Raw genomic sequence first — 26,044 nt, 5'->3', positions numbered from 1 at the left:
CCTGGTATAGTCAAATAAATTTTTTAAAAATTGAGTTACTGTTTCTGTATATTTTATTGATTTAAACCTGGATTTGAGATTTATTTTTAGTACTATTAAAGTTATTATTAAGATACATTACATTTCTAATTAAATGAAACTTCTGTTTTGATGATCCATAATCTTTTTAATAATATGTTAATGAAGAAGGAAGAATTTAACAAATTCAGTAGTAGGATGTGTGCCGTGTGCTTAGTCAGTCATGTCTGACCTTTTGTGACCCCATGGACTGGAGCCTGCCAGGCTCCTCTGTCCAGGGGATTCTTCAGGCAAGAATATTGAAATGGGTTGCCAGGCCCTCCTCCAGGGAATCTTCCCGACCCAGGGATCAAACCCACAACTCCCACATTGCAGGTGGATTCTTCACCATCTAAGCCACCAGGGAAGCCCAAAGCCACTGTAATAGGATACAGAGTATTGCATCCAATCTGCCCCTTCCTTCTTTCATTTTTTTAATTCCACATGTTAACTGTTTTTGTTGCTGCTAGAGTAGAATACCAGAGCTGATACTTTTGTCTGTCTAGCTCCTATCCCTCTGTAAGTGTGACAACTCCTGCCTTTTCCCCTGCCCAAAGTGCAGAACGACATTCTTTCTGGAAGGCATTTTGCCTGGGGGGATATCATGTAGTTTATCATTTCCTCATCTTCTCCATACCCAGTGGTAACAGGGATATCAGCTCGCCACAGAGAGGAGAGTTTTAGGATAAAAATCAGTCACTGACAGTGTCCTAAAACAATTATTGTTAAGTACCTGCTGAGGCAAGAATGACTTCACCTTAATAAATATTAAGAAAGATGTTATCTAAGGAATGTGTGTGTGTGTGTGTGTGTTTTGAGAGGCAAGGATGAGAAAGGGTCCCCTGTTAACTTCTTTTGTAGGCAAATTTAAGCATGAAGAGCTGGTATATTCTCTGCTTTATTGGTTCTTTTTTCATTAACAGGAAACAAACAGGCTTGTCCATTGTGCCCCAAGGAGAAATTCAGAGCTTGTAATAGTCACAAGCTTCATCGTCACCTTCAGAATTTACACTGGAAAGTCTCCGTCGAATTTGAAGGTTTGTATTTTTGTACTTACTAAAAAGTGATGTAAATGAAATTCACGATTTTGTACTAGTTTTGGAATTTTACTGACAACATAATCAAGTATCTTCAGTTTAAAATTATGAAGGATATAATGCCCCTCTTTTAATGTATTTATTAATAAAGGACCACATAGTTCTCTAGGCAGTAGATATTTATGACACCAGTAGTTTAGTTTGACAAACTATTAAGTATCTGTTCTGTGTTGGGTACTTGGCTTGGCCCTGAAGGCCCACATTACTTAATGAACCATGTTTTCATAAGTTTTACTTTTCCTTTTTTTATTAGAACAACTACAGTTTTTAATTAACTACGATTAATATTAACTCCAGTAATAGTTTTGAAGGTATAATAAAAATAAAACAAGAAAATAATTGGTATGAATATTGGAAAAGAGAAGATAACATCTCTTTTTTTCCCTGCTGCTGACTTAAAAATGAACAGAGTTAATGAGAGTTTTTGGAACAGTCGTGAGATATAAGATAAATATTCAAACTCAGAGCCTTTCTCTACTCTTGATAAATGGAAATGAGGGGAAAAAAAAGTTACAACAGTGACAAAAACGGCACAATTTGAGGGAGTAAGTTTAACAAGAGGATTCAAATGAAGAATGAAGTCGAAGGACAAAAAGCACGATTTTACCAAGTTAAAAGACTTCCTAGGGAGAGTTATTGTTAGATTCTGAGGTAGTGAATTATGGATTATATGTGTTTAGTTACTCAGGCATGTCCGACTCTTTGTGACCCCATGGACTGTAGCCCGCCAGGCTCCTCAGTCCATGGGATTTCCCAGGCAAGAATACTGGAGTGGGTTGCCATTTCCTTCTCCAACGGATGATATATTACAGCCTTTTTTTAGAAAGAAATTTGGCAACATTTAAAAAATTTAAAATATTTTTCCTCCAGGCACTCCCTCTGCTAAGAGTAAAGGAAGCAATAGACAAAGATGTACAAGAATGTTCATTGCATCATGTGCTTAGAAACAAAAACTTGGAACTAAAAATCAAAGATGATTGAATAAATTATGGTACATACGGACCATGAAATATTATGCAGCCATTGAGAAGAGTGTATTAGATCTATATTAGCTTGCTTGGAAGGATTTTCATGGTAAACTATGAAAATAGTAGTGAAAGTGAAGCCGCTCAGTCGTGTCCAACTGTTTGCGACCCCATGGATGGTAGCCTACCAGGCTCCACGGTCCATGGGATTCTCCAGGCAAGAATACTGGAGTGGGCTGCCACTTCCTTCTCCAGGGGATCTTCCCAACCTAGGGCTCGAACCCGGGTCTCCTGCATTGCAGACAGATGCTTTACCATCTGAGCCACTAGGGAAGCCCGAAAATAGCAATATATATGATAAAAACAAAAATACTCCCCTCCCCCAAAAAAACCCTAAACATGTACATACTTAAATTTGTATATGATTATGCAAGTACACTGACTGTGAAATGTGGTTATCTGGAGTTTCAACCAGACTAAATGAAACAGTCATTATAAGACACTCCAAAAAGAAGGCAGAACTATTTTCTTATAGTATTGGTAAAAGGTTGTCACTAGTTATTTAGAGAAAAAGTGAATTAGAGACTAATTCAGAAGCCATAGTATCTTATGTTTAATTATTTATGAGAATGTGTAGTAAACCATATTGACTTCTTAACAAAAACGATCTCATTTTAATTACAAAGGTAATGAAGTAATTGCTTTATATAAGCCATTGTTTAATCTCTGGTCTCTCGCCTCCAGGTTATTCCCTTCTGTTTGATGGTTCATGGTATTCTTTACTGTCATGTTCTTTAGGCTGTTGCGTTCTTTCACATAATGGTGATCTGGTAGATGGGGAATATGATAGCTTTTGTCTTTGTGAACAGGCTTCAAAGTAGTTGGCAAATATGTTGAATAAGATCTGCTGAAGGAATAGAAATGAGATGAAGGACAAAATAAGAGTGCCTTACCTAACTGGAGAAGACTGCATTAGACGTGAGAAAGAAGAACATGTCTTCAGATTTAGCCATACGGATGTTGAGATTCATCTAGTGGAGGGAGCCTGGAGGGCACATAAATCTGCAAAGGTTTGGGCTAGAGATACATATTTGGGAGTTGTCAGAATACAGATGGTATTTAAAGCTGAAAGTCTGGATGAAACGACCTTAAGAGTACATATAGGTACAAAGGAAATGGTCCAAGGTCTGGGTCCTAAGACACTTCAGGATACACAGCTAAGAAAAATGATTGGATGTAAAGTGAACTGAACTAGAAGTATGAGAAGAAGGAAGTTAGAGATAAGTTTACAGTTTTTGAGTTAGGAGTAACTGGAAGGCTTTATTATTCATTAAAAAAGTAAAAAAAGAAACCTGGTTCAAGAGTCAAGTGAAAAGTTTAGTCCTTGACAGTAGGTTTTGTTTTGTTTTTTAATGTTTTTTCGTTACACTGGGTCTTCATTGCTGTGCGCAGGGCCACTCTTTTTTGCAACGTGTGGGCTTCTTGGTGCCGTTCCGTGCCTTCTCTCGTTGTGGAGCCCAGGGTCTAGAAGCATGGGCTTCAGGAGTTGCGGCACCTGGGCTCTAGAGCTCAGGCTAAGAATTGTAGTGCACAGACTTAGTTGCTCCGCAGCATGTGAAATCTTACTGGGCCAGGGATTGAACCCGTTTCCCTTGCCTTCGCAGGCAGATTCTTATCCTTTGCATCAGCAGGGAAGTCCTGGACAATAGGTTTTGAAATAATCACTCACATGTCTTGAGTAGGCGATTGGAAGTAGAGATCTGGCCCTCAGGAATGAATTGATAATAGAGCTATAATTTGGAATTCCTTCTCATAGGGGAGATAGTCGCAATCATGAAAGGCATTCAAGTTAGTCAGGAAGTGAGAAAAAATTTATGTAGCAGATCCATCATACAGAAAATCTACATTTTAGAGTATGAGAGAGGGAAGAGGATCTGTAAAGATTAAGTAGGAAGTACGCAAAGAGAACTAAGTGCCATATCATTGGTGAAGAAGAGGCTGTGTAATAGTAAATGCAGCATAAGGCAAGAAGATGAAGTTGAGAAAAAGTCAAGATGGCAAAAAGTAGATGAGAAAACTGAGTCCCAAAGAAGCTACATGACTAATGCAAAATAACAGATGTTTTTGGAACAACCAGATTCTGAACCTAGATCTCTTGTGTATGTTTTTATACCGTGTCATATATAACAAATGCATAAAACTAAGTTAGTCTCATTCAGATAAATTATGACATTACAGATATAAGAATAATCCCCATTATTCTTATAAATTTGGTAGTAATTTTAATAATAATTGAACTTTTGATGAGCAGTGATAAGACAAGCAGCAGTTCTTCCTTCTAGGTTACCGGATGTGCATCTGTCACTTACCTTGTCGACCGGTGAAACCAAACATTATTGGAGAACAGGTAATCACATGTTAGATTTGTTGTTTTTAGATTTAGCTATCTCTAAAGGAAGTACTTGCTTTTAGACTACTTGCTTTTAGACTTTTACTTGTTTTAAGACTAAAATGTGTATATTCAGCAATGAGATTTACTTTAAGATTTTGTTTTGAAGGGCTTTCAGAATCCCATAGTAGGAAAAATAAGAAATGTATGAAAATTGTTGCTGTATTGAACTTTTCATTTTATAGTTTTTAATTTCAGTCAGATCACCTGCTATCATATGTTTGAAAGGAAAATTAACCCACATACTAATTTTGAAATGGAGAATTTAAGTAGAAAGCACTTTTCTTTCCAAATAAATTTTGGTCATAGAATAATAACTTAATTTCTGTGGTTTAGCAAGGGTCTTAATAGTGTTGATTCATACTCATCCTCCCTATGCTCTTCCTCTTAATTTGTCAAAGGACAGAATGAAGACACTACTGAAACCTCAGTAACTTTAAAAAGTACATGTGTTTGTATTAGGATACATTTAACCTTTGGGGAATACAAATTATAAAATATTTTATAGTGACACTATCCTGAATGCATATTAGCTTAATAAATCATTATTAGTAAATTTTCCTTTTAGGCCACACAAAAAAAGTAAAGTATTGGGGGAGAAAAACATTCTTAGGTATACTTTGTCAGGATAACGCTTGGCCCATTAACCCTATCTAAGATATTTTGAGTATGATAATCACAATGCCATAAATTGTGGAATGTTCTTGACTGTTCTGTCCTTGCCCTGTGATCGCGAGTAAAGAGTAAGAAGGCATCATAAGCAGGGAAGAGCTATTGGAAGTCGTCTTGTTCTTAACTAAATAAGAAACTAAAAAGTGAGAACTTTTTGCTTGAAAAAATAGACTTTTTATTATGTCTTTAACACTTAGGAGTGTGCTAGCACTAGCTCCAGAGAAGGCAATGGCACCCCACTCCAGTACTCTTGCCCGGAAAATCCCATGGGTGGAGGAGCCTGGTGGGCTGCAGTCCATGGGGTCGCTAAGAGTCGGACACGACTGAGCGACTTCACTTTCACTTTTCACTTTCATGCATTGGAGAAGGAAATGGCAACCCACTCCAGTGTTCTTGCCTGGAGAATCCCAGGGACGGAGGAGCCTATGGGGTCGCACAGAGTCGGACACGACTGAAGCGACTTAGCAGCAGCAGCAACAGCAGCAGCAGCACTAGCTCAGATTTCCAGAAATCTGGAGAGCCGGTTGTTAAATGTGGCCATCATCAAAAATTTAAAAATGTGAACTTAAAAGTAAATAAATTATATTAAAAACAAAAGTAATGAATACTCAACAACTCACTACTTCCCAGTTATTTTACTATATCTGTGCTCGTGTGTCATTTATATGTATGTACTGTGTCTGCATGGTGGCAGTGTTCTCTGCTGTGATACTGCACATCTCTTCCCTAATTCACATTCAGTGATGTCACATGGGTAGCTTGAAATGTCACATGTGGAGCTTGACATTGGCTATGGTAGAGTGTTTAGATCACAGACCTGCAGACACTACAAATGAGGGCCGTATTTTCCCGGAGAGCCAGTTATATGTCTGCCAACACACTGCTGCTATATCGTACCATTTATAAGTGTTGCTTATAGAAGATAAGAGTAGTTATTTGTTGATTAGAATGAATGGGAAAAAACTAACAAACTTGTGACCTATTGTAACATTAAAAAGCAGATGTAAATATAGGTAAGGAAATAAAGATCCTTTCAGAGTCACATGGCAAAATGAATACTATCTTCTAACATACTTAAATTCACAACCTTAAATAAACTTTTATTTCATTGTCTTAGTAAGTTTTTTATGTATTTAAATTAAATACTCTGTTTGATAGATATCCAGTAAAATGGGCGCCCATTATCATTGTATCATTTGTTCAGCAACAATCACCAGAAGGACAGATATGCTAGGACATGTCAGGCGCCATGTGAACAAAGGAGAGACTAAATCCAGGTATATTGCTGGTGAGTTGAGCAATCTCATTAACATGTTAATAAGTAGATCCTTAAACAGTGGTCTAATTATTATTTTTAGACATCAGACAGATAGAATACTGTGACTTAACCAGATCATTTAGTTAACTGCTAATCCATCCAGTGTTTTTTTTTTTTTCTGTGAGACTCCCAATAGTATAAACTGGTCTCAGTTTAACAGATGTATTTAATACATGAGTAGAAAAAAGCAGCTGATGCCCAGTAAATGTAGATATCCTAATGAAAGATAATAGGATTTTATTACTGATGGCTCCTGTACCAGTAACTATCTTAGACTTGTTGTTGAAAAACACTGGAAAAAGGAGGCAGAGTGATATATAAAGATTATTTATAGTCCTGAGTGAGATCAAGTTATTAGTAGCTTATTAATAGTGAGGTTGTTCCTTCTCAAGAATTAAGCCCTTCTGCCCTAAGGCATCCATTATATGTAATGAATACATCTAGAATGGTACTCTGGACCTTTCTTTTAAGTATTGAAAAAAGTAGTGAAATAATTATTTGAAGGGCTTAATTTTCTCACAGAACCTGGTTTGAGAAAGGCTTATCTTGTGAGATATGTGACTTGACACTTAGGTGAGTACAGAAAGATATGTAACATAACAGTAGGAAAGATTACTTTTATGTGGCATTGTAGAAAGAGAAATATGGTTCTCAGTTAACATTCTGATTGTAATTTGATCAAGAAATCCAAACATAAATAATCTCAGTTATTCCCCTCCACATATTATTCTTTCTCCTTTCTTAAATAATTAAAATATATTCACACAAATATATCAATATTTCATTTGAGTTTATAGGAGAATGATTCTAATGTATATTAAAAGTAGAATAATTGTTTTATACATTAGCTTACAGCTGTTGGAATATAATTTGTGATTTAAAATCACAAAAATATTCTGAAGTCAAGCATGTTCAGGAAACAGAGTGACTCTTAGTCATCCATGCTAGCTAATGGAATGTTACCACACAGGTTAATTTTCTAACATTTAAACCATAATAAAATATGTGTTTAGCAACCAGCCTCTATAAACACAATATAGTGTTTGATGAGTAAAGGTTATTTTAGGATTTGGCACAGTCTTAGGGTAACTGTCCTTAATTAGGTGTACAGATACATTGATGTGCTAGACAGTTAAGATTTTAAGCTGATAAACTTTAATTCACCAAATACTTAACGGAATGCTGCTCTTTTCCATAGACAGGGCTATGTAGATCAATTTTGGGTGATTTTTTTTTTTTGACATCTACTCAACTGATTTCATTAACGTGAAACTATTATAAAGGAAGGTTATTTTTTATGTTGTTCTTGATATTTATAATTATTTTCTATTTCACTGGAAATCTTTTTTTTTTTAATTTTAGCTTCTGCTGCTAAACCACCTAAAGAAATTTTGAAAGAGGCAGACACAGATGTACAAGTTTGTCCTAACTATACTGTACCTCAGAAAACAGATTCTTATTTTAATCCCAAAATGAAACTGAATCGGTAAGATAAATTTAAAAAAGAGTTATGGAATGCTTCAGATGCTTCAATTCGTTACAAATGTACCTTCTCTTAATCTTCTTGTTCTAATATATTGAAATTGAAAAGTAGGTATGGAATGAAAATCATTTATTTTGCATTTTCTCAGAACGATTGTTTTATTTTTCTGCCAAACCAATGTTTTTCTCGGAGTAAAGTAGGTCTAACTTTATATAAAATTAAAGGAACAGACTGATGGGCCTGTGCCAAGTTTTATTTATAAAATCATTGTTCATAGTAAATACTTGTTAATAGAACACAATTTGACTAATAGTTTAATTTCACAGGTTTTTAGTTCTTATACTATTAAGTAAGGAATATGTTATTAGGTCTCTTTTCAAAGTAGTTTGCACAGTAAATAGGAACACTTTCTCACTGTTCTTAAAATCCACAATGATGAAACCATGGTACAGTAAAATTATTTCAGATTATTTTCCTTCTTCTAGGCAGCTGATATTCTGTACACTGGCTGCTCTGGCTAAGGAGCGAAAACCTTTGGAATGTCTAGATGCCTTTGGAGCAACTGGTAAGTGATGAAGCTTTTTTTGGAACCTCACTTTATCAAATCTGTACAGTATCTTTTCTTTCCCTTTATTTTTTCCTTGTTGTTGTTTAGCCACTTTGAGAACTAAGGGTTTGTTTATATCATGTGAACCTTAAGAGATTTTTTTCCCCAGTTTTATTGAGAAAGAATTGGCATACATTACTGTATGGGTGTACAAGTTTAATTAAGATGTAGAGCATGATGGTTTGATTTACATATACAATAGGTTCAGCTAACATCCATCATCTCTTATAGATAAGTAAGAAGAAAAAAAAGTTTCTCCTTGTGATGAGAACTCTTAGAATTTATCCTCTTAACTTTCCTCTATACAACTATTACCTATATTTAATCATCATGTTGTACATTTCATCCCTAGTACTTATTTATCTTATAATTGGAAGTTTGGGCATGCTTGCTGAACTTCCTGTACAGTATCTTTTCTTAGGAAATGTATATGGATATCACATCAAGCAAAGTATTTTTATATTAAAAAAATGCAAGGCAAATTTTTTATTGTGGAAAATTTTCAAATATATACAAAACTAGAGTGTATAATAAGTGAATTCCTTTATATCCATCACTCAGTCTTCTATCTGTATTCCTGTGCACTTTCCTTTATAACTCATTGCCCTGTACTCTGTCTCCTTTATTTTGAAGCAAATAACAGATATGTCATTTCATCTGTAAATATTTCCATGGGATCTGTAAAGCATAGTGAAGTGAAAGTTGCTCAGTTATGTTCAACTCTTTTCGACCCCATGGACTGAGTCCATGGAATTCTCCAGGCCAGAATAATGGAGTGGGTAGCCTTACCCTTCTCCACAGGATCTTCCCAACCCAGGGGTAGAACCCAGGTCTCCTGCATTGTGGGCAGATTCTTTACCAGCTGAGCCATAAGGGAAGCCCAAGAATACTGGAGTGGGTAACCTATCCCTTCTCCAGTGGATCTTCCCGACCCAGGAATCAAACTGGGGTCTCCTGCATTGTAGGTGGATTGTTTACCAACTGAGCTGTGAGGCAAGCCTGTAAAAGATAAGGACTTTTCAAAATTAAAACCCATATACCATATCACACCTAAAAAATTAAGAATAATTCTTTAATGTCATCAAATGTTTAGATAGACCTAATTATTTCAAATTTTTAAAAAATTTAAGTCAGAATCCAAAAACTATATATTTCAGTTGTTTGATAGGTCTCAAGTCCCTTTTTAATCTATTTCTTTTCATCATTTTGTGTGTATGTGTGATAATTTGTTGATATAAGAGGTCATTTGTCCTGTAGAGTTTCCCACAGCCTAGATTTTTGCTGATTGTATCATCATGGTTCATATAAGATATTCCTCTATTTCTGTATATTGGTAGTTGGATGTTCAGGTTTGGTCATATTCAGACAGGATTTTTTTTTTTTTTTGCAAGAATACTTGTTTGCAGCAGTCAGTAAGCACTTGGTGTTTGGTTGATTTGTGTGTGTGTGTGTGTGTGTGTGTGTGTGTGTGTCTGTGTTGCAGTAAACATTGCCTACGTATTAGGCAATGAGATATTATGGTGAAATTTTAAAGACTGAGAACATTTTTCCCAAAAGGACATAACAGTATAGAAAAGATTGGAAAATGTAGAAAATTTCTGAAAAGCCACTTGTACCCTATCCTATAAAAGTTATAGGAGTGTATTCTTGGGAAGTTTGTACCAATAGAATGAAAGCACGACCTAGTTCGGCGTAAGTTCCTCACCTCAGAGAGAAGTAGTGGCTGGAAGCATGGACTGTGGAGTCAGACTGACTGCATTCAAACCCCAGCTTTATAACATGCCAGCTGTCTAACCCCAGGGAATTATGCTTTAATTTGCTTTATCTATCCAAAAGAAGGTACCTACCTTAAAATAATGTAAAGATTAAGGAAATTAATACATGTAAAGAAATTAGAACAGTATCTGGTATATAGCAAATGCTATAAAAGTATTCAGTATCATCATTATTATATTATTACTACTACTACTATCATCATCATTAGTAATGTCTCAGTGTAGAAATGGTAAAAGTGATGAAGTAATGATTCTAAGGTGATCATATCCTCTGAGCCGGTCAGATTTTAAATATGAATCATTTTTTTATTACTCCTTTTCCCACCACTATCCCCACACTCAACTATGGAACGGTTCTAAGTTTTCATTTGTATCGTGACTCATACTCTTTTTCATTCCATATCTGCCAATAGAGTGATTTTTAGCAATTATATCTGTCTTGCCTGCTGTTGCTAAACAGCTTTTGCTCTCAAACACTGAATTGATCATGTTATTTTTCAGTCAAAAAAGTCATGCATCTTAATTGCCTAGAGTTCAGCTTCTCAGATTGCAATTTAATATCCTCCATAGTCTGATCACAGTCTACTTTTTCAGATTTATTTCCCACCATTTTCCCTCACACAGTCTTCCCCCACCCTTGTGTTTTACATTCAGTAATGTTTATTAAATGTCTATCCCAGGTGGCTTTAGTGGTAAAGAACGCACCTGCCAGTGCAAGAGACATAAGAGACGTGGGTTCAATTCCTGGGTCAGGAAGATCCCTTGGAGGAGAGATTTGAACCCACTCCAGTATTCTTGCCTGGAAAATCCCATGGACAGAGGAGCCTAGTGGGCTACAGTCCACAGAGTCTCATGGAGTCAGACATGACTGAAGTGACTTAGCATGCAGCAGCATACCTACACTGGATACTATATATGTCTCTTAACAGTGGAGTCATTTTCTTTTTTCCCCCCTCTAGTTTTGTTGAGATACAGTCAACATATATAACATTGTATATGCTTTAGGTATATAATGATTAGCTATATGCATGTATTGTAAAATGATCAAAAAAGTTTAAATCCATCTCTTCACATGGTTATAGATTTTTTTCCCCTTTCTGATGAGATCTGCTCGCTTAGTCAGTTTCAAATAAATAGTATTGTTAACTGTAATTTCCCTGCTGTACATTTTATCCCCAGAACATCTTTCTGTTATAACTGCAAGTTTGTCCCCTTTGACCACATTCAGTCAATTCTCCCACGCCTCCAGTCTCCTCCTCTGGCAGCCTCAAATATGATCTCCATTTCTGTCGTTTGGGTGTTTTTTTTAGATTCCATGTTTAATTTAAATCATATGGTATTTGTCTTTCTCTGACTTATTTTACTTAGTGTAGTACTTTCAAGGTCCGTCTGTGTTGTCTGAAATGGCAGGACTGCCTTCTGTTTATGGCCGAATAGTATTCTGTTGGGTATATGTATACCACATGTTCTTTATTCATTCATCCATCGATGGATACTTCAGTTGTGTCCATGTCTTGGCTCTTATAAATAATACTGCAATGAACTACTCCTCTTTTTTTTACCTGAAACATTAAAATTATTGTTTAGGAAGATCTTTTCTTTTTATGTGCCTTTGTAAACTTAAATAAAGCTCGTAGCAGTCATTTTGCTTGTTTCCCCATCTCTAAAATATAGATATTAGAACTTATTTCACAAGCTTATCTTAAGAATAGGAAAATAAATGTAAATGGCACATAGTAGGTGTTAATTTTTTACATTAATGAGTCACATGTATGCATATGGTCAGTACTTCCAGTAAATTGGGGGTTTTCTACTTCGTATTGGCTAGGCTGGTGTCACCATCTCCCATTTTGCAGTGAATGTCCCTTATGACTCAAATCCAACAGGGATAGAAAACCTGTGAGAGGGCCCTCTTGGTCTCAATTCCTCTTGATCATTTGCTGACACATACAGAGTTGTTTTTCACTCACAGTGATGCTGTGGTGCAGTATTTGAAAAGCATTCATCCACGAAAGTTTTCTTATTTTCATGTATTAGAGTAAGCTTCAGCAGGATGAATTCCAGCTTCTCAACTTCTTTTCAAGTAGAGAAACCCCACTCTTACTCATATGGTATATTGGATTTCTCTGTAAGATTTTGTTTGAAAAAAAAGTATTCCATTGTAAGAAGAAAGGAAAAAAATATCCTATTAAACCCCAAATAAAGAATATACATAGGTATTTTATTTGAACATGGATTATAGAACAGTTTTTTAAGAATTATTAATGGAAATCTGCAGGATACATTTTCTTGTGGTAAATCTTCTTAAGAGGCATTTCAGTGAGAAAGTAGAATAAGAATTACTTTTGAAAATACTAAGATTTTGAAACATTTATTTCTGTTACTTACAAAATTATATTCTTTATTTTTATTACAGTTTTTATTCTTTATAATTTAAAAACCCATTTTTCTTCCAATTTCTCCTAAGGGATAATGGGATTACAATGGGCAAAACATCTTGGAAATGCAGTCAAGGTTACAATTAATGATTTGAATGAAAACTCTGTGACGTTGATTCAGGAGAACTGCCATTTAAACAAATTGAAAGTGGTTGTGGACAGTAAGGAAAAGGAAGAAAGGGAAGATATTCTGGAAGAAGGAGAGGAAAACCTTGGTAATATTAAGGTGACCAAAATGGATGCCAATGTACTAATGCATTTGAGATCTTTTGATTTCATGTAAGTGAAAAATTTTTTCTGTCACTTTCTAAACTGACTTGGATTTGAAGGGAGGTGGGGTAGAGAGGGGGCCGTTAAAAATTAAGGTAGTTTGTCATTGTTTATTTAAATTAATACAATATTTTGGCATCGGCTTAAGGAATGCCATAAGAGCATTTTCTAGCATTTGAAGTAATATGCCTGGGCATGATAACTTTTCTCTAAGCAGGTTTTATTTTCACGTGTTTAAGATATCATAAGATCCTTTTATTGCTTACTTTAAAAACATAGTTAATGTTTTTAAAATAGATTTATGAAGTACTTTTGAATCCATGGAACTTTATCATTAGAAATATGGCAATGGTATGATTTTGATTACTAATATGATTTTAAATATGTCCATATTCTTTCTGATTTTAGACACCTAGATCCTTTTGGAACATCTGTGAACTATCTTGATTCAGCATTCAGAAATATAAGAAACCTTGGCATAGTGTCAGTGACTTCTACAGATATCAGTTCTTTATATGCCAAGGCACAACACGTTGCCCGGCGTCACTACGGCTGTAATATTGTCCGAACTGAATATTACAAGGAGCTAGCTGCAAGAATTGTTGTAGCTGCAGTGGCAAGGTACCAAATGGCCAACCTTTGTATGTCTGAGTATATGATAGAAAGAAATAATATTGCAAGAAGTGCTTATTTCATTCTTCAAAATATGCACAAAATACAGATTCTGTATTTTGTATATGTGATCTTGATTTTTTTGGAAATCTTATGTTGTATGTTAGAATTTTATTTAAAAGCTTGTGCCTAAAATAGTTTGCTCTCCACTTTAAAATGTTATTTAAATAAAGTAGTAAGAAAGAAAAAATGAAAGTTAACTTCAAATCATTTTGTTTCAACAAACAGAGTAGATATAGGATGGTAGCACCACAAAAAGGGAAAGCAAAAATTGATCTTAGATTTAGAAATGATCATTATTTAATGTCCATTTCATCTTATCTTCTTTATTTATATAGTTTGAAAAAAATGATGGCTTATAAATTTGATTCTGTGAAATGATCTCACCTGTAAAAACAAAAAGTTCTGTTTCTCATTAGACTTTCTAAACAATTGAAGAAAGGAAGACTTTGAGCACCCATTTTATGCATAAAGTTATGCTCGAAGAATAGTAATAATACAATGTCAATGAATATTAAGATTACAGATCATTACAGCCGGCGCTGTCACTAACGCCAGCACCAGTTTCACAGCATTTAGACTGAAATCCTTACCTCAGCAAAAGTACAGATTATTAGACTTCATAGACCTTCAGGATTATTCCTAAATAACTAAAACCTCTGATGTTCACTTGGTACATGCCAAGGACCTACTGTACATACTTTAAAATGTTTATAATGTAACAGCAAATTCAAAGCAGTACATACAGACTAAGTTAGTGTACAACTGAAGAGGGAAAACTGAGTACATAAATGGTGTATCAAGTAGAATTTAATACAAAAGTATATAAACGTAATACTGGCAAGGACTTTGCTTATTCATTTTTTACCAGCTGGTCAGCAGCTAGCATACTTCCCTGCATGTATTTAGTACTCAGTAAGCATATATTGTTTGGAAGAAGCTTTTATAGAAAAAAGTAGGTAAAAATTTTAGAAAGAAAGATGGTTGTGATGACAAGAAACAAAGTGACATTAGAAACCAAAGAATATTGAGAAGATATCATAAAGGAACATGTGTAATTACCAAAAGCCTGCCAAGCACCCTATAATTCCCTGTGTTTCAGTTTGTGTAAAAGTTATAGTGTGTAGTATGTATCTTTTATAGCCACTTTTTTATATATCTTTTAAAACCACTGCTACAAAGAGTTAAATTTTTCTTATTTTCCCATAACCCTTCCATAGTATATGTACTGTCCAAGTTAATATAAGGTCAATATAATGCCAAGCAAAGGAAAATGATAAGCTCTCAAAACAACTTAAAAACTTTTTTTCCAGAGCTGCAGCCCGATGTAACAAAGGCATAGAAGTACTATTTGCGGTGGCTCTGGAACATTTTGTGTTGGTTGTTGTGAGAGTTTTGAGGGGGCCAACTTCTGCAGATGAGACAGCCAAGAAGATTCAGTACCTAATCCATTGTCAGTGGTGTGAAGAGAGAATTTTTCAGAAGGATGGTAATATGGTAGAAGGTAAATGCAAGTTTCTTTTGACTGAATATTGTGTTGAATTTATGTGTAAGCCTCCAATAAATAAGCATTTATCACATCCCTAATTTATACATATTGTTGTCCTTTGATTTTAAAGATTACAGTGCTAACTTTATTTCCTATACTGGATTTCCTTTCATCAACAGACAAGACATTCGTGTGAGTTCATTAAAGTCATTTACTCATTATAATTTATGCTCTCTAGCCATGCCTCCTGTCAAAACGCCTAGAAATAACTTAGTTTCCACTGTCACTAATTTTAGGAACATTAAGTCAGATTACTTCTTTGTTTGGGATGTTTCAAATCATTAATTTTATAAAAATAATGGTCATGTTTCTGACTGAATATAGAACCCATCAGTTGTAAAACTCATCCAGTAAATATTTGTTGAGCCTCTACTATATGCCAGGCCTGGGGAATAGGAAAAAGATGTGGCATGTGCCCTCATCAGGCTGTTTCTAATTTGCTTTTCTGGGACATAGAAACAGTTGCCCGTTGTTTTCTGTTAGCTTCCTAGCACTTTTGAAATGTGGATTTTTAAGAACTCTTTATATAGTAGAATTTAACCCTCGGGGTATGATACGATAGTTGTAGATATTTTTTCTCATTTTGTCACTTGTGTTTGCATCTTTTATTCTTTCATGCAGACATTCTTCATTGTTTCTGTTGTAAAGTTATTCAGACGCTTAATGTACTCTGCATTTTGTCTGTAGTTGGGAAAAGCTTTGCAATCCTAAATTATTCAGAGAAGGTTGTTTTATTGACTAGGTCACCTCTTGTCCACTTATTTGAGAATACCATATTTACCTTATACTAAAATCCCACATAGATTTGAATTTGTTTTTAGAATTTCTATTCTGTTCCAGTGGTTGGATGTTCATGCATTCATTCACTTCTACTCCTTTTAGTGTTGTTTAATATCTGTTAAGGCAGTCACTTCTCAGAGCTCTATTTTCAGAGTGTTCTGACACTGGATCCTTTTTTTGCTTAATGAAAGATAAATAAATAAACCAGTTGGTAGTTTATCTTGACCACATTGAATTAAGGAGATGTGGTTTTGACGCTTCCTCAGAACCCACCATGCTTTTCTTCTGTCCAGGTACTTCTGTTAGCGTTAATCGATAGTAGGAATGGAGGGCATGCTGTCATATTCCTTTGTTTGAGTTCTCTCTGGTGCCTTCGGATTTGTGCATGAAGCTGAGATACCTATCATTTATCAGTCAAAGTACCAATCAGCACTTTGACTGTATCATTACAGTGCCTTCTGGCTTCTATTATTTCTGATTAAAAGTTAGTTGTATTGTTGTTCCCTTGTACTTGATACTTGGTGCTTTCAAGATTCTTTTTGCAGTTTTCAGCAGTTTGGTTATAATATGTCTGAGTGAGTCTCTTTGTGTTCATCCTCCTTGGAATTCAGAGCTTCTTAGGCCCAGAGGTAATTTTTTTTTTTTTTTAATCAAATTTGGGGCACTATTTTGCTTCTCCAACCTAAACCTTTATCACTTCAAACTGGATACAGATATCTTCTGTAACCTGCTAATCATGGATTAAAGGAGTAATCAGCTTTTTCAAGTACAGTTTTCTAACCAATCCCTTTAACAGTTGTCCTAGAGCTACTCTAGTAGCATTCATCTTTGCTTTTTAGGTTCATATAGCCCCTAGGCTATTTCTGCCTTTAATATCTATTCCCTCCAGTATGGTTTTCTTCCAGTAGTACTGTCTCTCAGCTTATAAGCTTTCAGCAAGTACTGAATGATTGGGACGTATGATGACTTCTCTTCTTATTTTCTAGCAGTATTTAGGAATTATTCACAAAAATAAATTTTTCTGTCATTTCTAAAGATTTGGAATAAGAGAAGCCAACTCTAAATGCCCAGTCCACCATCCTGATCTTGGTTTAAATGCAACAGAGTCAGAAAGGTTATAGAATCCACTTGGCTTTTTAAAATATAAATTTCATAAATATCTTTGATGAAACTTGGGAAAGTTTTGGTCCTCCTAGATAAATGGTATAGTGCCCTGTGGTTTCTTTTCTATTTTTTCCTAATTCAATTTTCTTTTATGTAAGAAATAATACACATCTTCAGTGTTTAAAAGGATATCACTAATGTGAGTTTCACCTCAATTAGAAAAAAAAAAACCTCAGTGTTTCTTTTTACCTCGTACCCCAGTGTTACTGATGGTATTCCTACCTTTAAAATTATGAACCAGTTCTTAAATGGAGATTTTTATCCTTTCATTTCTCACCATAAGTGTTTTACAATATCATTGAGTAATTAAACTCAAATACACTCTGCTCACATTTGATCCTGAATCTGTAAAAACTTAACATCTTTCCTTCTCTTTCAGGAGTCCTTCATGTCGCTTTATAATTTTGGATTGTTACTACCGTGGGTTTTTTTTGAATTGTTTTAAAAATTGAAGAATGTTTGATTTACACTGTTGTGTTAATTTCTGTTGTACAGCAAAGTGGCTCAGTTATACATGTATATATACTCTTTTTCATCTTCTTTTCCATTGTGGTTTATCCCGGGAGACTTGATATAGTTCCTTGTGCTAAGCAGTAGGACCTTGTTTTCCATCCATTCTAAATGCAGTAGTTTATGTGTCCTAACCCAGACTCCCATCCACCCCTCTCCTGCCACAGGGCTCAGTGTCCGTGAGTCTGCTTGTTTTGTAGATAGGTTCATTTGTGCCGTGTTTTAGATTCCATATATAACTGATATTTTATGGAATCTGTCACTAGAATGTTTTTTTAATCTAACATTTTAAAGGATTTTGACTTAATAAATTACTATTAAGCAATATGAATTGTTTTCTGCATTGTTGTAATCATATAGGACTTACGGAGTATAAATGAGTGTTTCTTTCCAAAAAGTCAGATCACTTAGAACTTTTTATCAATATGTAGTATATAATTTAAAAAATCAAATAGTTCTGCATCTTATTAGTAATGATATCTGCCCCACTCCCTAAAGTAACGAACTATTAATAAAAATCTTACAGCTGTTTCTTCTAATGTTTAAAGTCTCTAATGTTTGATATCTTCCCTATTTCTAAGTTATATTGCCTATAACTTCCTTTCATGAAGACAACTATTCAGAATCTCAGACCAGCTCAGTCACATGCATGTACTTCTCCTCTCCAGTGTTGGCTTAATCAGTATTCCGTGTTCCTATTTTTATAAATATAAAAACTTTGTTTACAAGTTGTATTAGTTATCTATCTGTGTGTAACAAATTACCTCAAAACTTGGTGGCTTAAGACATTATCATCTCAGTTTCTCTTGAGTCAAGAATCCGGGCATAGCTCAGCTGGGTCCACTAGCTAAGGGTCGCTCACAAGGTGGCCGTCAAGGTATTGGCTGGGGCTGCAGTCATCAAGGCCTGACTGGGGAAGGACCTGTTTACAAGCTCATTCACATGGTTATGACCTGGATGTAGGTTGTTAGACTGAAGACCTGAGCACTTGTTGGCTGCTAAGAGGTGTTGTCAGTTCATTGTCAAGTAGTCTTCTTCACAGAATAGCAGCTCACTTCATCAGAAAGAACCAGAGAGAGAAAGGGAGAGAGAAAAAGAGAATATTGCTATATTCTAGTCACTAGATATGAGTCTACAGATTCAGTGATCTCGCCTTCAAGAGGTGGAGATTAGAGAAGGGTATGAATACCAGGATACAGGGATCATTGCTGCCTTTCTTAGAAGGCTGCTCCACAGAGAGGAACCAGTTACAGTGCTGTAATAACTTTTTTATACACCTCTTCAATTACTCGAATTAATCATTACTATATATTTGTCACCTTTTGGGTGTGTATATACTTTTCAAAATCCATAATACAGTTTAGTGCTTCTGTGATTTTTGTTAAAAACAACCTTTGGGTTTCATTTAATTCCGCTGGAGACAGTCCTCCTCCTCTGGTTTGGGTTGTTTGTTTCTAAGTCTGCCAAAAGCTGTTGCCCTGGGTCTTCCTTTTAGACTCATAATGGAAATTTTCTTTGGCTTTCTCCTTGTGATGTACTTCCTATATCTTAAATCTTATGTATTTTGACCTTTCCTTCTTCACTTTCTCCTTTTGAAGCTACACTTTTTCCCTTAGGAGGATTTCCTTAGAAGGATTGCAGGGGTAAATATAGAAGTCTAGGTTAGAAGTTGTTTTTCCTCAGAATGTTTAAGATGTTATTCCTTTGTCTTTTAACCTTCAATATTAACAAGTTTGCTGTTGTTCTTAGGAATAGTCCTTTGTGTTTTTTTCTCTGAGTGCTCTTAAAATCTCTCCTCTTAACCCACTATTCTAAAATAACTTCAGGATGTTTATGAATTCATCTTTTTTAATTCATTGTGCTGCAGTCTGTGAGCCCTTAAACCTGAGTTCTTCAGTTTTGATAAATTTTTTCTATTTTCTCTTTGATAATTTTTTTCTCTCAAATTATTTCTGTTCTGTCTTCCTAGAACTCATTTTAGTTATATGATGGATCTGCTTGATTAACCCTCTAATTTTTTTACATCTCTATTTATTTCTTAGCATTTAGTTCTTCTTTATAAATTTCCTTGAGTTTTATTTTTCCAACTTTCCTGCTTAAATTTGTCATACTTCGTTCATTTCCAAGAGTTATTTCATATTTTTATTGTTCCCTTTTTAATAGTATCCTATTCTTGTCTCAGAGATGTGAAATCTAATCTTACCTCTATGATACTATTGACTGTAGTTGGGTATATTTTATATTTAGGGGAGGATAGGTTTTTCATTTTGCTTATTTTTGTATTGTTGCTATTATTTTGTTAGTTATTCTTTCCTAATTATTTCTGGTTTGCAATTCTGTTCTTGTCATAGTGTATCTCAAATGTCTAGTAGTCTTAGTTTTCCATGCTGACAGTTATATTGGAGTTCTTGGGGCAGGGCTTATAAACTGATAAGATTTTACTGTAATGAGAAGGCAGTCTGCCTTTTCATTACAAGAACTCCCAAAAGACAGTCAGCCAATCTGTATGTGTGTTTTTTCTCCTGGATTGGTAAGTACTTATGCAGAGGAATCTTGCAGTCTTTTATCAGCTTTCTAGGAACCATGTTGGGGAAGGAGACTGGCAGGTCTTAGCATTTGTACAGACTTTTACTTAGTCCCTTTCTTTTCATATGCCTCCTCACTCTTAACTGTGACTAACGCCCCTGGTTCCAGATCCCCTGTGGTTCAGCCTCACCCAAGATTAACTTCCTCTTTTGGATGGAGAAGACACAGAAGCCTAACTGTTGATCTTAGAGAAGATCTACAAGTCTTAAAATTTTTAAATGAAGTCTTTTTTTTTTTCCCCCACATTACTACCCTATTTCCATCTTCAAAGACAGTCAGTACTTTCATTCTCAAGCCTTTTCAGGCCCCACAATGCCAGTGGGCTTGCTGTTTATTGGTAGCCTGTCTACCCGTTTCAGGCTCGGGCTTTAGCTTTCTCTGACCTGCTAAATCAGTTACCCCTTTGTGTATCTGCTTCCCACTTCTAAAATTTTATTGACATTTCTCATCATCTTGTTATCTCTTCTCACATTTTATTTATCTTTGGGGTTTGAATTTTATTCCTTTGTTCTCATCTTAATAATGCTTTAAGAAACAGAAGAGATTAAAGTATGTGTTCAGTCCATTTCATTTAAAGTCTCTAAATAGTTTGAATTCCTCATCTGGAATTACCTTCGTGGCCTATTTACCAATGACATAGATATAGTAGTTCTTTCTTCATACCTTCATTTTTTTCTACTTCGTAACTTGAAATGATAACCCTGATCCCTGAAGATGCTGATGCTCATCAGGCACTAAGAAATCTTAGGCAAGGGTCTTCAAAAAAGACACAGGTTTATGTGATGGGATCATTTTGCAAAATACATCAGGAAACAAACTGACAAATATTTGTGTGCTGCCTGCGGTAAGTTGGTACAACTGACAGAACCATAAATATAAATCACCTTACTTTGGGTAATTCTGCCTGTAGTACATGTAATTTATTTAATGGTTTCAGGGAAGATGTCTTGAATATATTTGTACAGCATTTGAGCAGCATCATTCTCAACAAAGCTAACGTCAATGATAACCACACCTTTTAAGGCTGAAAGGTAGACCTAGGAACAAACAATGAAGGAGGCCGTTAAGTATATATACAACTGTGAATTATGCCACTTAACTGCATTAAATGACAGTGATATCAGATAGCAAGAAGCTATAGACCCATGTCCCTACTACCGTAATCCTGAGTTCTGGATATATCTAGGGCCCATTGATCAGATCAGGCCATTCCAAGAAAGTGAATGATCAACCCAGAAATGGCCTGGGGGAACTCAGTTGGAGAAAATCTGATTTAAAATGACTATAGGAAATGGCAACCCACTCCAGTACTCTTACCTGGAAAATCCCATGGATGAGGAGCCTGGTAGGCTACAGTCCATGCGGTCGCAAAGAGTCGGACACGACTGAGCGACTTCACTTCACTTCACTTCATTCTGAGTCTTAAGTGAACAGGAAAGTCCATGGTAGAATATCATGCCATTTTGGAAACTAAGACTAGGTCTTGTATCTCCCCAGTCATATTCTGATTACATCAGGGCCCTCATTGCTCTTTAAACTGAATTAGTTTCTTCTAGCCTACATGTCTGGGACTGAATATGCATCAAGCCTAGGGAATAGAGTAATTCATTTTCTCTTCCCAATTACAGAAGAGTTAACTTATAGGAAATGCCTTTATTTTGATGGATGTTGGTTATATGGGTATGTACATTTATTAAAGCTCATCAACCTTTTCACATAAAATGTATACGTTTTACTGCATGTAAATTATACCCCAATCAGTTGATTTTAAAATATGGATAGCTTGTAGAATTTATAAGACTTTCTCCTGCTGAAATTATTTCAGGTAGTATAGTGACTTAAAACCATGCCTCTAATTTTGACATGGATTTCTATATCTTTTTTAAGCTTTAATCATCTGATCTACATAACTGAGATCTTAATACCTGCTTCAGAGAGTTTTAAGGATTAAATTTTTTTTAATGCATATAAATGCACAATACCTGGCACATAGTAGATCCTCAGTGTATTGTAGCTGCAAATTATTACTTATATAACAATTACTACTGTTTACATTGTTATTTCTCCTTTGATTTCTTTTTATTACCTTTTCACAGAAAACCCATATAGACAGCTACCCTGTAATTGTCATGGAAGCATGCCTGGAAAGACAGCAATAGAACTTGGACCTCTATGGTATGTGCCTAAGCATAGTAATGTATTCAGAGTTTATGCATGTATTGATCTGATTGCTGACTTTTGATTACTGTGGTAGAAGACAAATTTAGTTTCAATTTTTAAAAAAATATAGGTAAATAATTATAATTCTTTTCCCTTATGAACCTGAGGTGTTTTCTTTTCACATTTTTCTATACCATTATTCTTAAAAGTTTGTGACAGAGTTAAGATGCAGTCGGATTAAAGAGAAGCCAAGCTGATCTGCAAACTAAATAATTCATTCATGCGTAGTAAGGATGAGGCTTTTTTCAGCTGATAATTATAGAACTAGGGTATGATTTTAAAGTGATCACTATAACTTTTTATAGACCAGTCAACTAATGTAAAAGTTCTTTGAGGAATTAATTTTAAGGAAGAAGGGCATGTTAAAGTGAATGTCTGCTTTTGTATTAGGTAAAGCTGTTTATATGTGACAGAGCTGCAAGTATTTAATGTATGTGTGTGCTTTTTGCATCCTTGGTAACTAGTTATGTGTTTTTCATGTTTGAAAGTTGAATTGCTTTTACTCACAATCCTTCCCATAAGCTATTTGTTACTAGAGATTCTTGGAGAAATTTGAGATTGCTAATAGCATTGTAATAACAATCATGGCAAACTCCAGCCTCATTACTTTATAAGGCCAAGGTTTAGTCATTACTAAGTCTAAAAATTAACTTAATGGTAAACATATTTGTGCTGATGCCCATTATTTTATCTTCAAGTAAATACTTTTAGATTAAGAATGACCTGGCCAGCCTTACCTTCTAGTTCTCTCAATCACCTGCAGTATGTTGACCCTACCCACTCTTGGAACTGGGGAAGTTCAGAGTAACAGGTTGCTAGATCCAGAAAGATCTCCTAGCCCAACTCCTCCCTCATTTTACCAGATGAGAAAATGATGGCACAGTGTATTTTAAGTGTTGGATAAAACTGATCCCTCAGGATTTAGTTAGTCGCACACACAGAACAGAACCAGAACTCATTTTTTTTTTTACCTCCAAGACTGAGTTCTAAACAATAACTTAAGGTTTTCTCACTTAAAGCCATTGTTCATGTCTTTACGCTCATTTAGTCTCTTCTCCCTTCCCTTCCTCTAGTTCAAATTCTGCATCCTTTTTGAAGTGTCACTCCTCAGTGCTTAAATCCAAAATAATCTTTGAATTGTCTTTTAGTAAATCTTACACTGGTCACTTGTTTGACATTTAAAATCACATATCCTTTCATATATATTTGATTACCCTAGTAATAGCTACTGTTTCTTGAGGATATACCTTGTACTAGGGATTGTAGGTGTATTATCTCATTTAATTCCTGTAAGTCTGTGAGAAGTTTTATTTTCCATATTATGATAAGGTATGTGAGACTCAAAACAATAGTTACTCAAGATTACATAGCTAGTAAGTGGTGGAAAGGTTTGTCTGACCTGGAATTCATATTCTGTCCATTATACTTGTGATTCTCAAATTAAATGGGAAACTGAGCCCTGGGCCACTTTTTAACTGCATCACTACCAGCACATGTAATTCTTATGGATGTCACCCTGCCCCGCCACATATGCCCTGGAACTAAGGATTACTGTTACTGATAGGAATATGCATTGTGAAAACCTCTGCATTACTGTGTGTCCCAGTCTAGATTCTGTCTACATTTATAGGCTTTCATAGGGTAAACAGTGAATTTTATACTTCACTCTATCTTACACCTCTATGTACAACAGGACTATACACCTTATGAGGGCTCAATAAATTGACCTATTGTGAATGAAATTTCCTTTACTAATCCCACTAGCTTAGAGAATTGACATGATAAAGTAGGCAAATTACTTAGTCATTGTTTAATTACGAAGACTTATTTTATTAAAGAAAACACTTCTTGAATCTAATTCTGTATTCTTTTTTTCAGGTCAAGTTCCCTTTTCAATACTGGATTCCTCAAAAGAATGCTGTCTGAATCTCTTCACCATGGTTTAGATGACATTCAGACCCTAATAAAGACATTAATCTTTGAGTCAGAGTGTACTCCTCAGTTTTCAGTTCATGCACCTTCAAATCTCAACAAGCAAGGTGACTTAACACTAATTTACTAGGTTACAAATTGTTTATCAAAAATACATCTTTAATGTTATAATTAAAAGCAATATAAGTAGCATGCTTTAAGTAAATTCTCTGTAATGAGTCTCATCAGTAATCCAGTTAGCTTTTTTTTTTAATTGCATTGTTTTCTTCAAGTTTATATTAGGGGCCTGAAAGGAATGATGATTTTGTTTTATAGATGTATTTTTTAAACTTTAGTAGATTGAAAGAACTAAGAGTCTGTTCTGATTTTATCACCCTGTATCTGCTTTCTGGAAAGAGAAACTTTAGGTCATTCTGAGAATAGTGTGGCCAAAAATTTTGTAATATCCGTTGAGCCATGGAAGCTAGGTTTATACTTACCACTCAGAAAAGTTAAGTTTTTTCTACTTTGTTTTCTCTTTAGTATAAATAGGCTTGTGTAGTTTTATCTGGCTACTGATAGAAGGGTGGGCCTGTTAGGTATCATAGAGTGTCAAAAAATGAATTCTTGGAACCTGTTTTGGTCACAGAATCATATATTCATAAAAGCAGTGCATAGATTTAGTAAGCTTTTATGTAAACTTCAAATTGTTGCATAATATCATCCTGTAAAATATTTTGTTTCCATTTGTTCTAATTTTAGAAGAATGCGGTGTATTTATTAAAACTACAGACGATACCACAACAGATAGTCACAGCGCACAAGGTACGTGTGCGTGTGTATGAACGCATCTGTGTATGAACGCATCTGTGTAAGAGCACGTAGCAGCAGGGTAACTGGAACTGGAAGAGAAGAGATTGCTTTGGTAGCCTACTTCAAATTCATTTTCATCTTATTATACCAGCAACCAAATTACAGTAGACCTTATTTATCTGGCATTTGCATAGTTCAAAACTTCTATCAATATGTATTTTGTTCACATCTCTGGTATATGGTGATCCCCTTGCAAGAGCTATACAAGATGTTAAAAGAAATGTCACTGATTAACCAGAAGACCCTATACTCTGGCCATAAGAATTTTATTACATAGCCTTTCTTATAATTTGAGGTGTGTATATACTTTAAAATATACTTGTATTAGGCATTGTAAATTCATATCAAAGGATGTTAAGATTTGTAATGGTGGTGCTTAATGTCTAAGGTTTTTAGAAGGCAATGTTAGATTCTAAATCTGTTTTGTATACAGGCAAAAACAGTGTTGAGATTGAAAGAACCAAGGACTATACTTACAAGCTGTAATTTTGTATTAGTTGCTGAGCATTTTAGTGTTGATTTTCAAAGAGAAGAAAATTTCAACTCCTGCTAATAGCTTATGGTTTAGTAACTACATACTGTTCCCAAGTCATGTTCATTTAGCATCTTCAACCAATTTGTTAGGATTCAAATCACTTAAAAATGATT

At 35.0% G+C, this 26,044-nt stretch overlaps 1 protein-coding gene across 2 annotated transcripts in view; it reads left to right on the top strand.

The window, feature by feature from the left end:
* The window catches only part of TRMT1L (tRNA methyltransferase 1 like), a 34,694-nt gene that overhangs the window by 5,676 nt on the left and 2,974 nt on the right, over positions 1-26,044 (top strand). For both annotated transcript variants that reach the window (XM_027565578.1, XM_027565577.1), the window contains 11 exons: positions 981-1,094; positions 4,462-4,526; positions 6,399-6,528; positions 7,921-8,044; positions 8,527-8,606; positions 12,891-13,140; positions 13,540-13,752; positions 15,117-15,307; positions 22,489-22,567; positions 24,491-24,651; positions 25,286-25,348. In XM_027565578.1, the coding sequence (XP_027421379.1) occupies positions 981-1,094; positions 4,462-4,526; positions 6,399-6,528; positions 7,921-8,044; positions 8,527-8,606; positions 12,891-13,140; positions 13,540-13,752; positions 15,117-15,307; positions 22,489-22,567; positions 24,491-24,651; positions 25,286-25,348 (1,470 nt within the window). The remainder of the gene's footprint in view (positions 1-980; positions 1,095-4,461; positions 4,527-6,398; positions 6,529-7,920; positions 8,045-8,526; positions 8,607-12,890; positions 13,141-13,539; positions 13,753-15,116; positions 15,308-22,488; positions 22,568-24,490; positions 24,652-25,285; positions 25,349-26,044) is intronic.

This window comes from Bos indicus x Bos taurus, chromosome 16, assembly GCF_003369695.1.
Source record: "Bos indicus x Bos taurus breed Angus x Brahman F1 hybrid chromosome 16, Bos_hybrid_MaternalHap_v2.0, whole genome shotgun sequence".
In the NCBI taxonomy this organism is placed as follows: Eukaryota; Metazoa; Chordata; class Mammalia; order Artiodactyla; family Bovidae; genus Bos; species Bos indicus x Bos taurus.
This window is presented reverse-complemented; position numbering and strand designations above follow the sequence as displayed.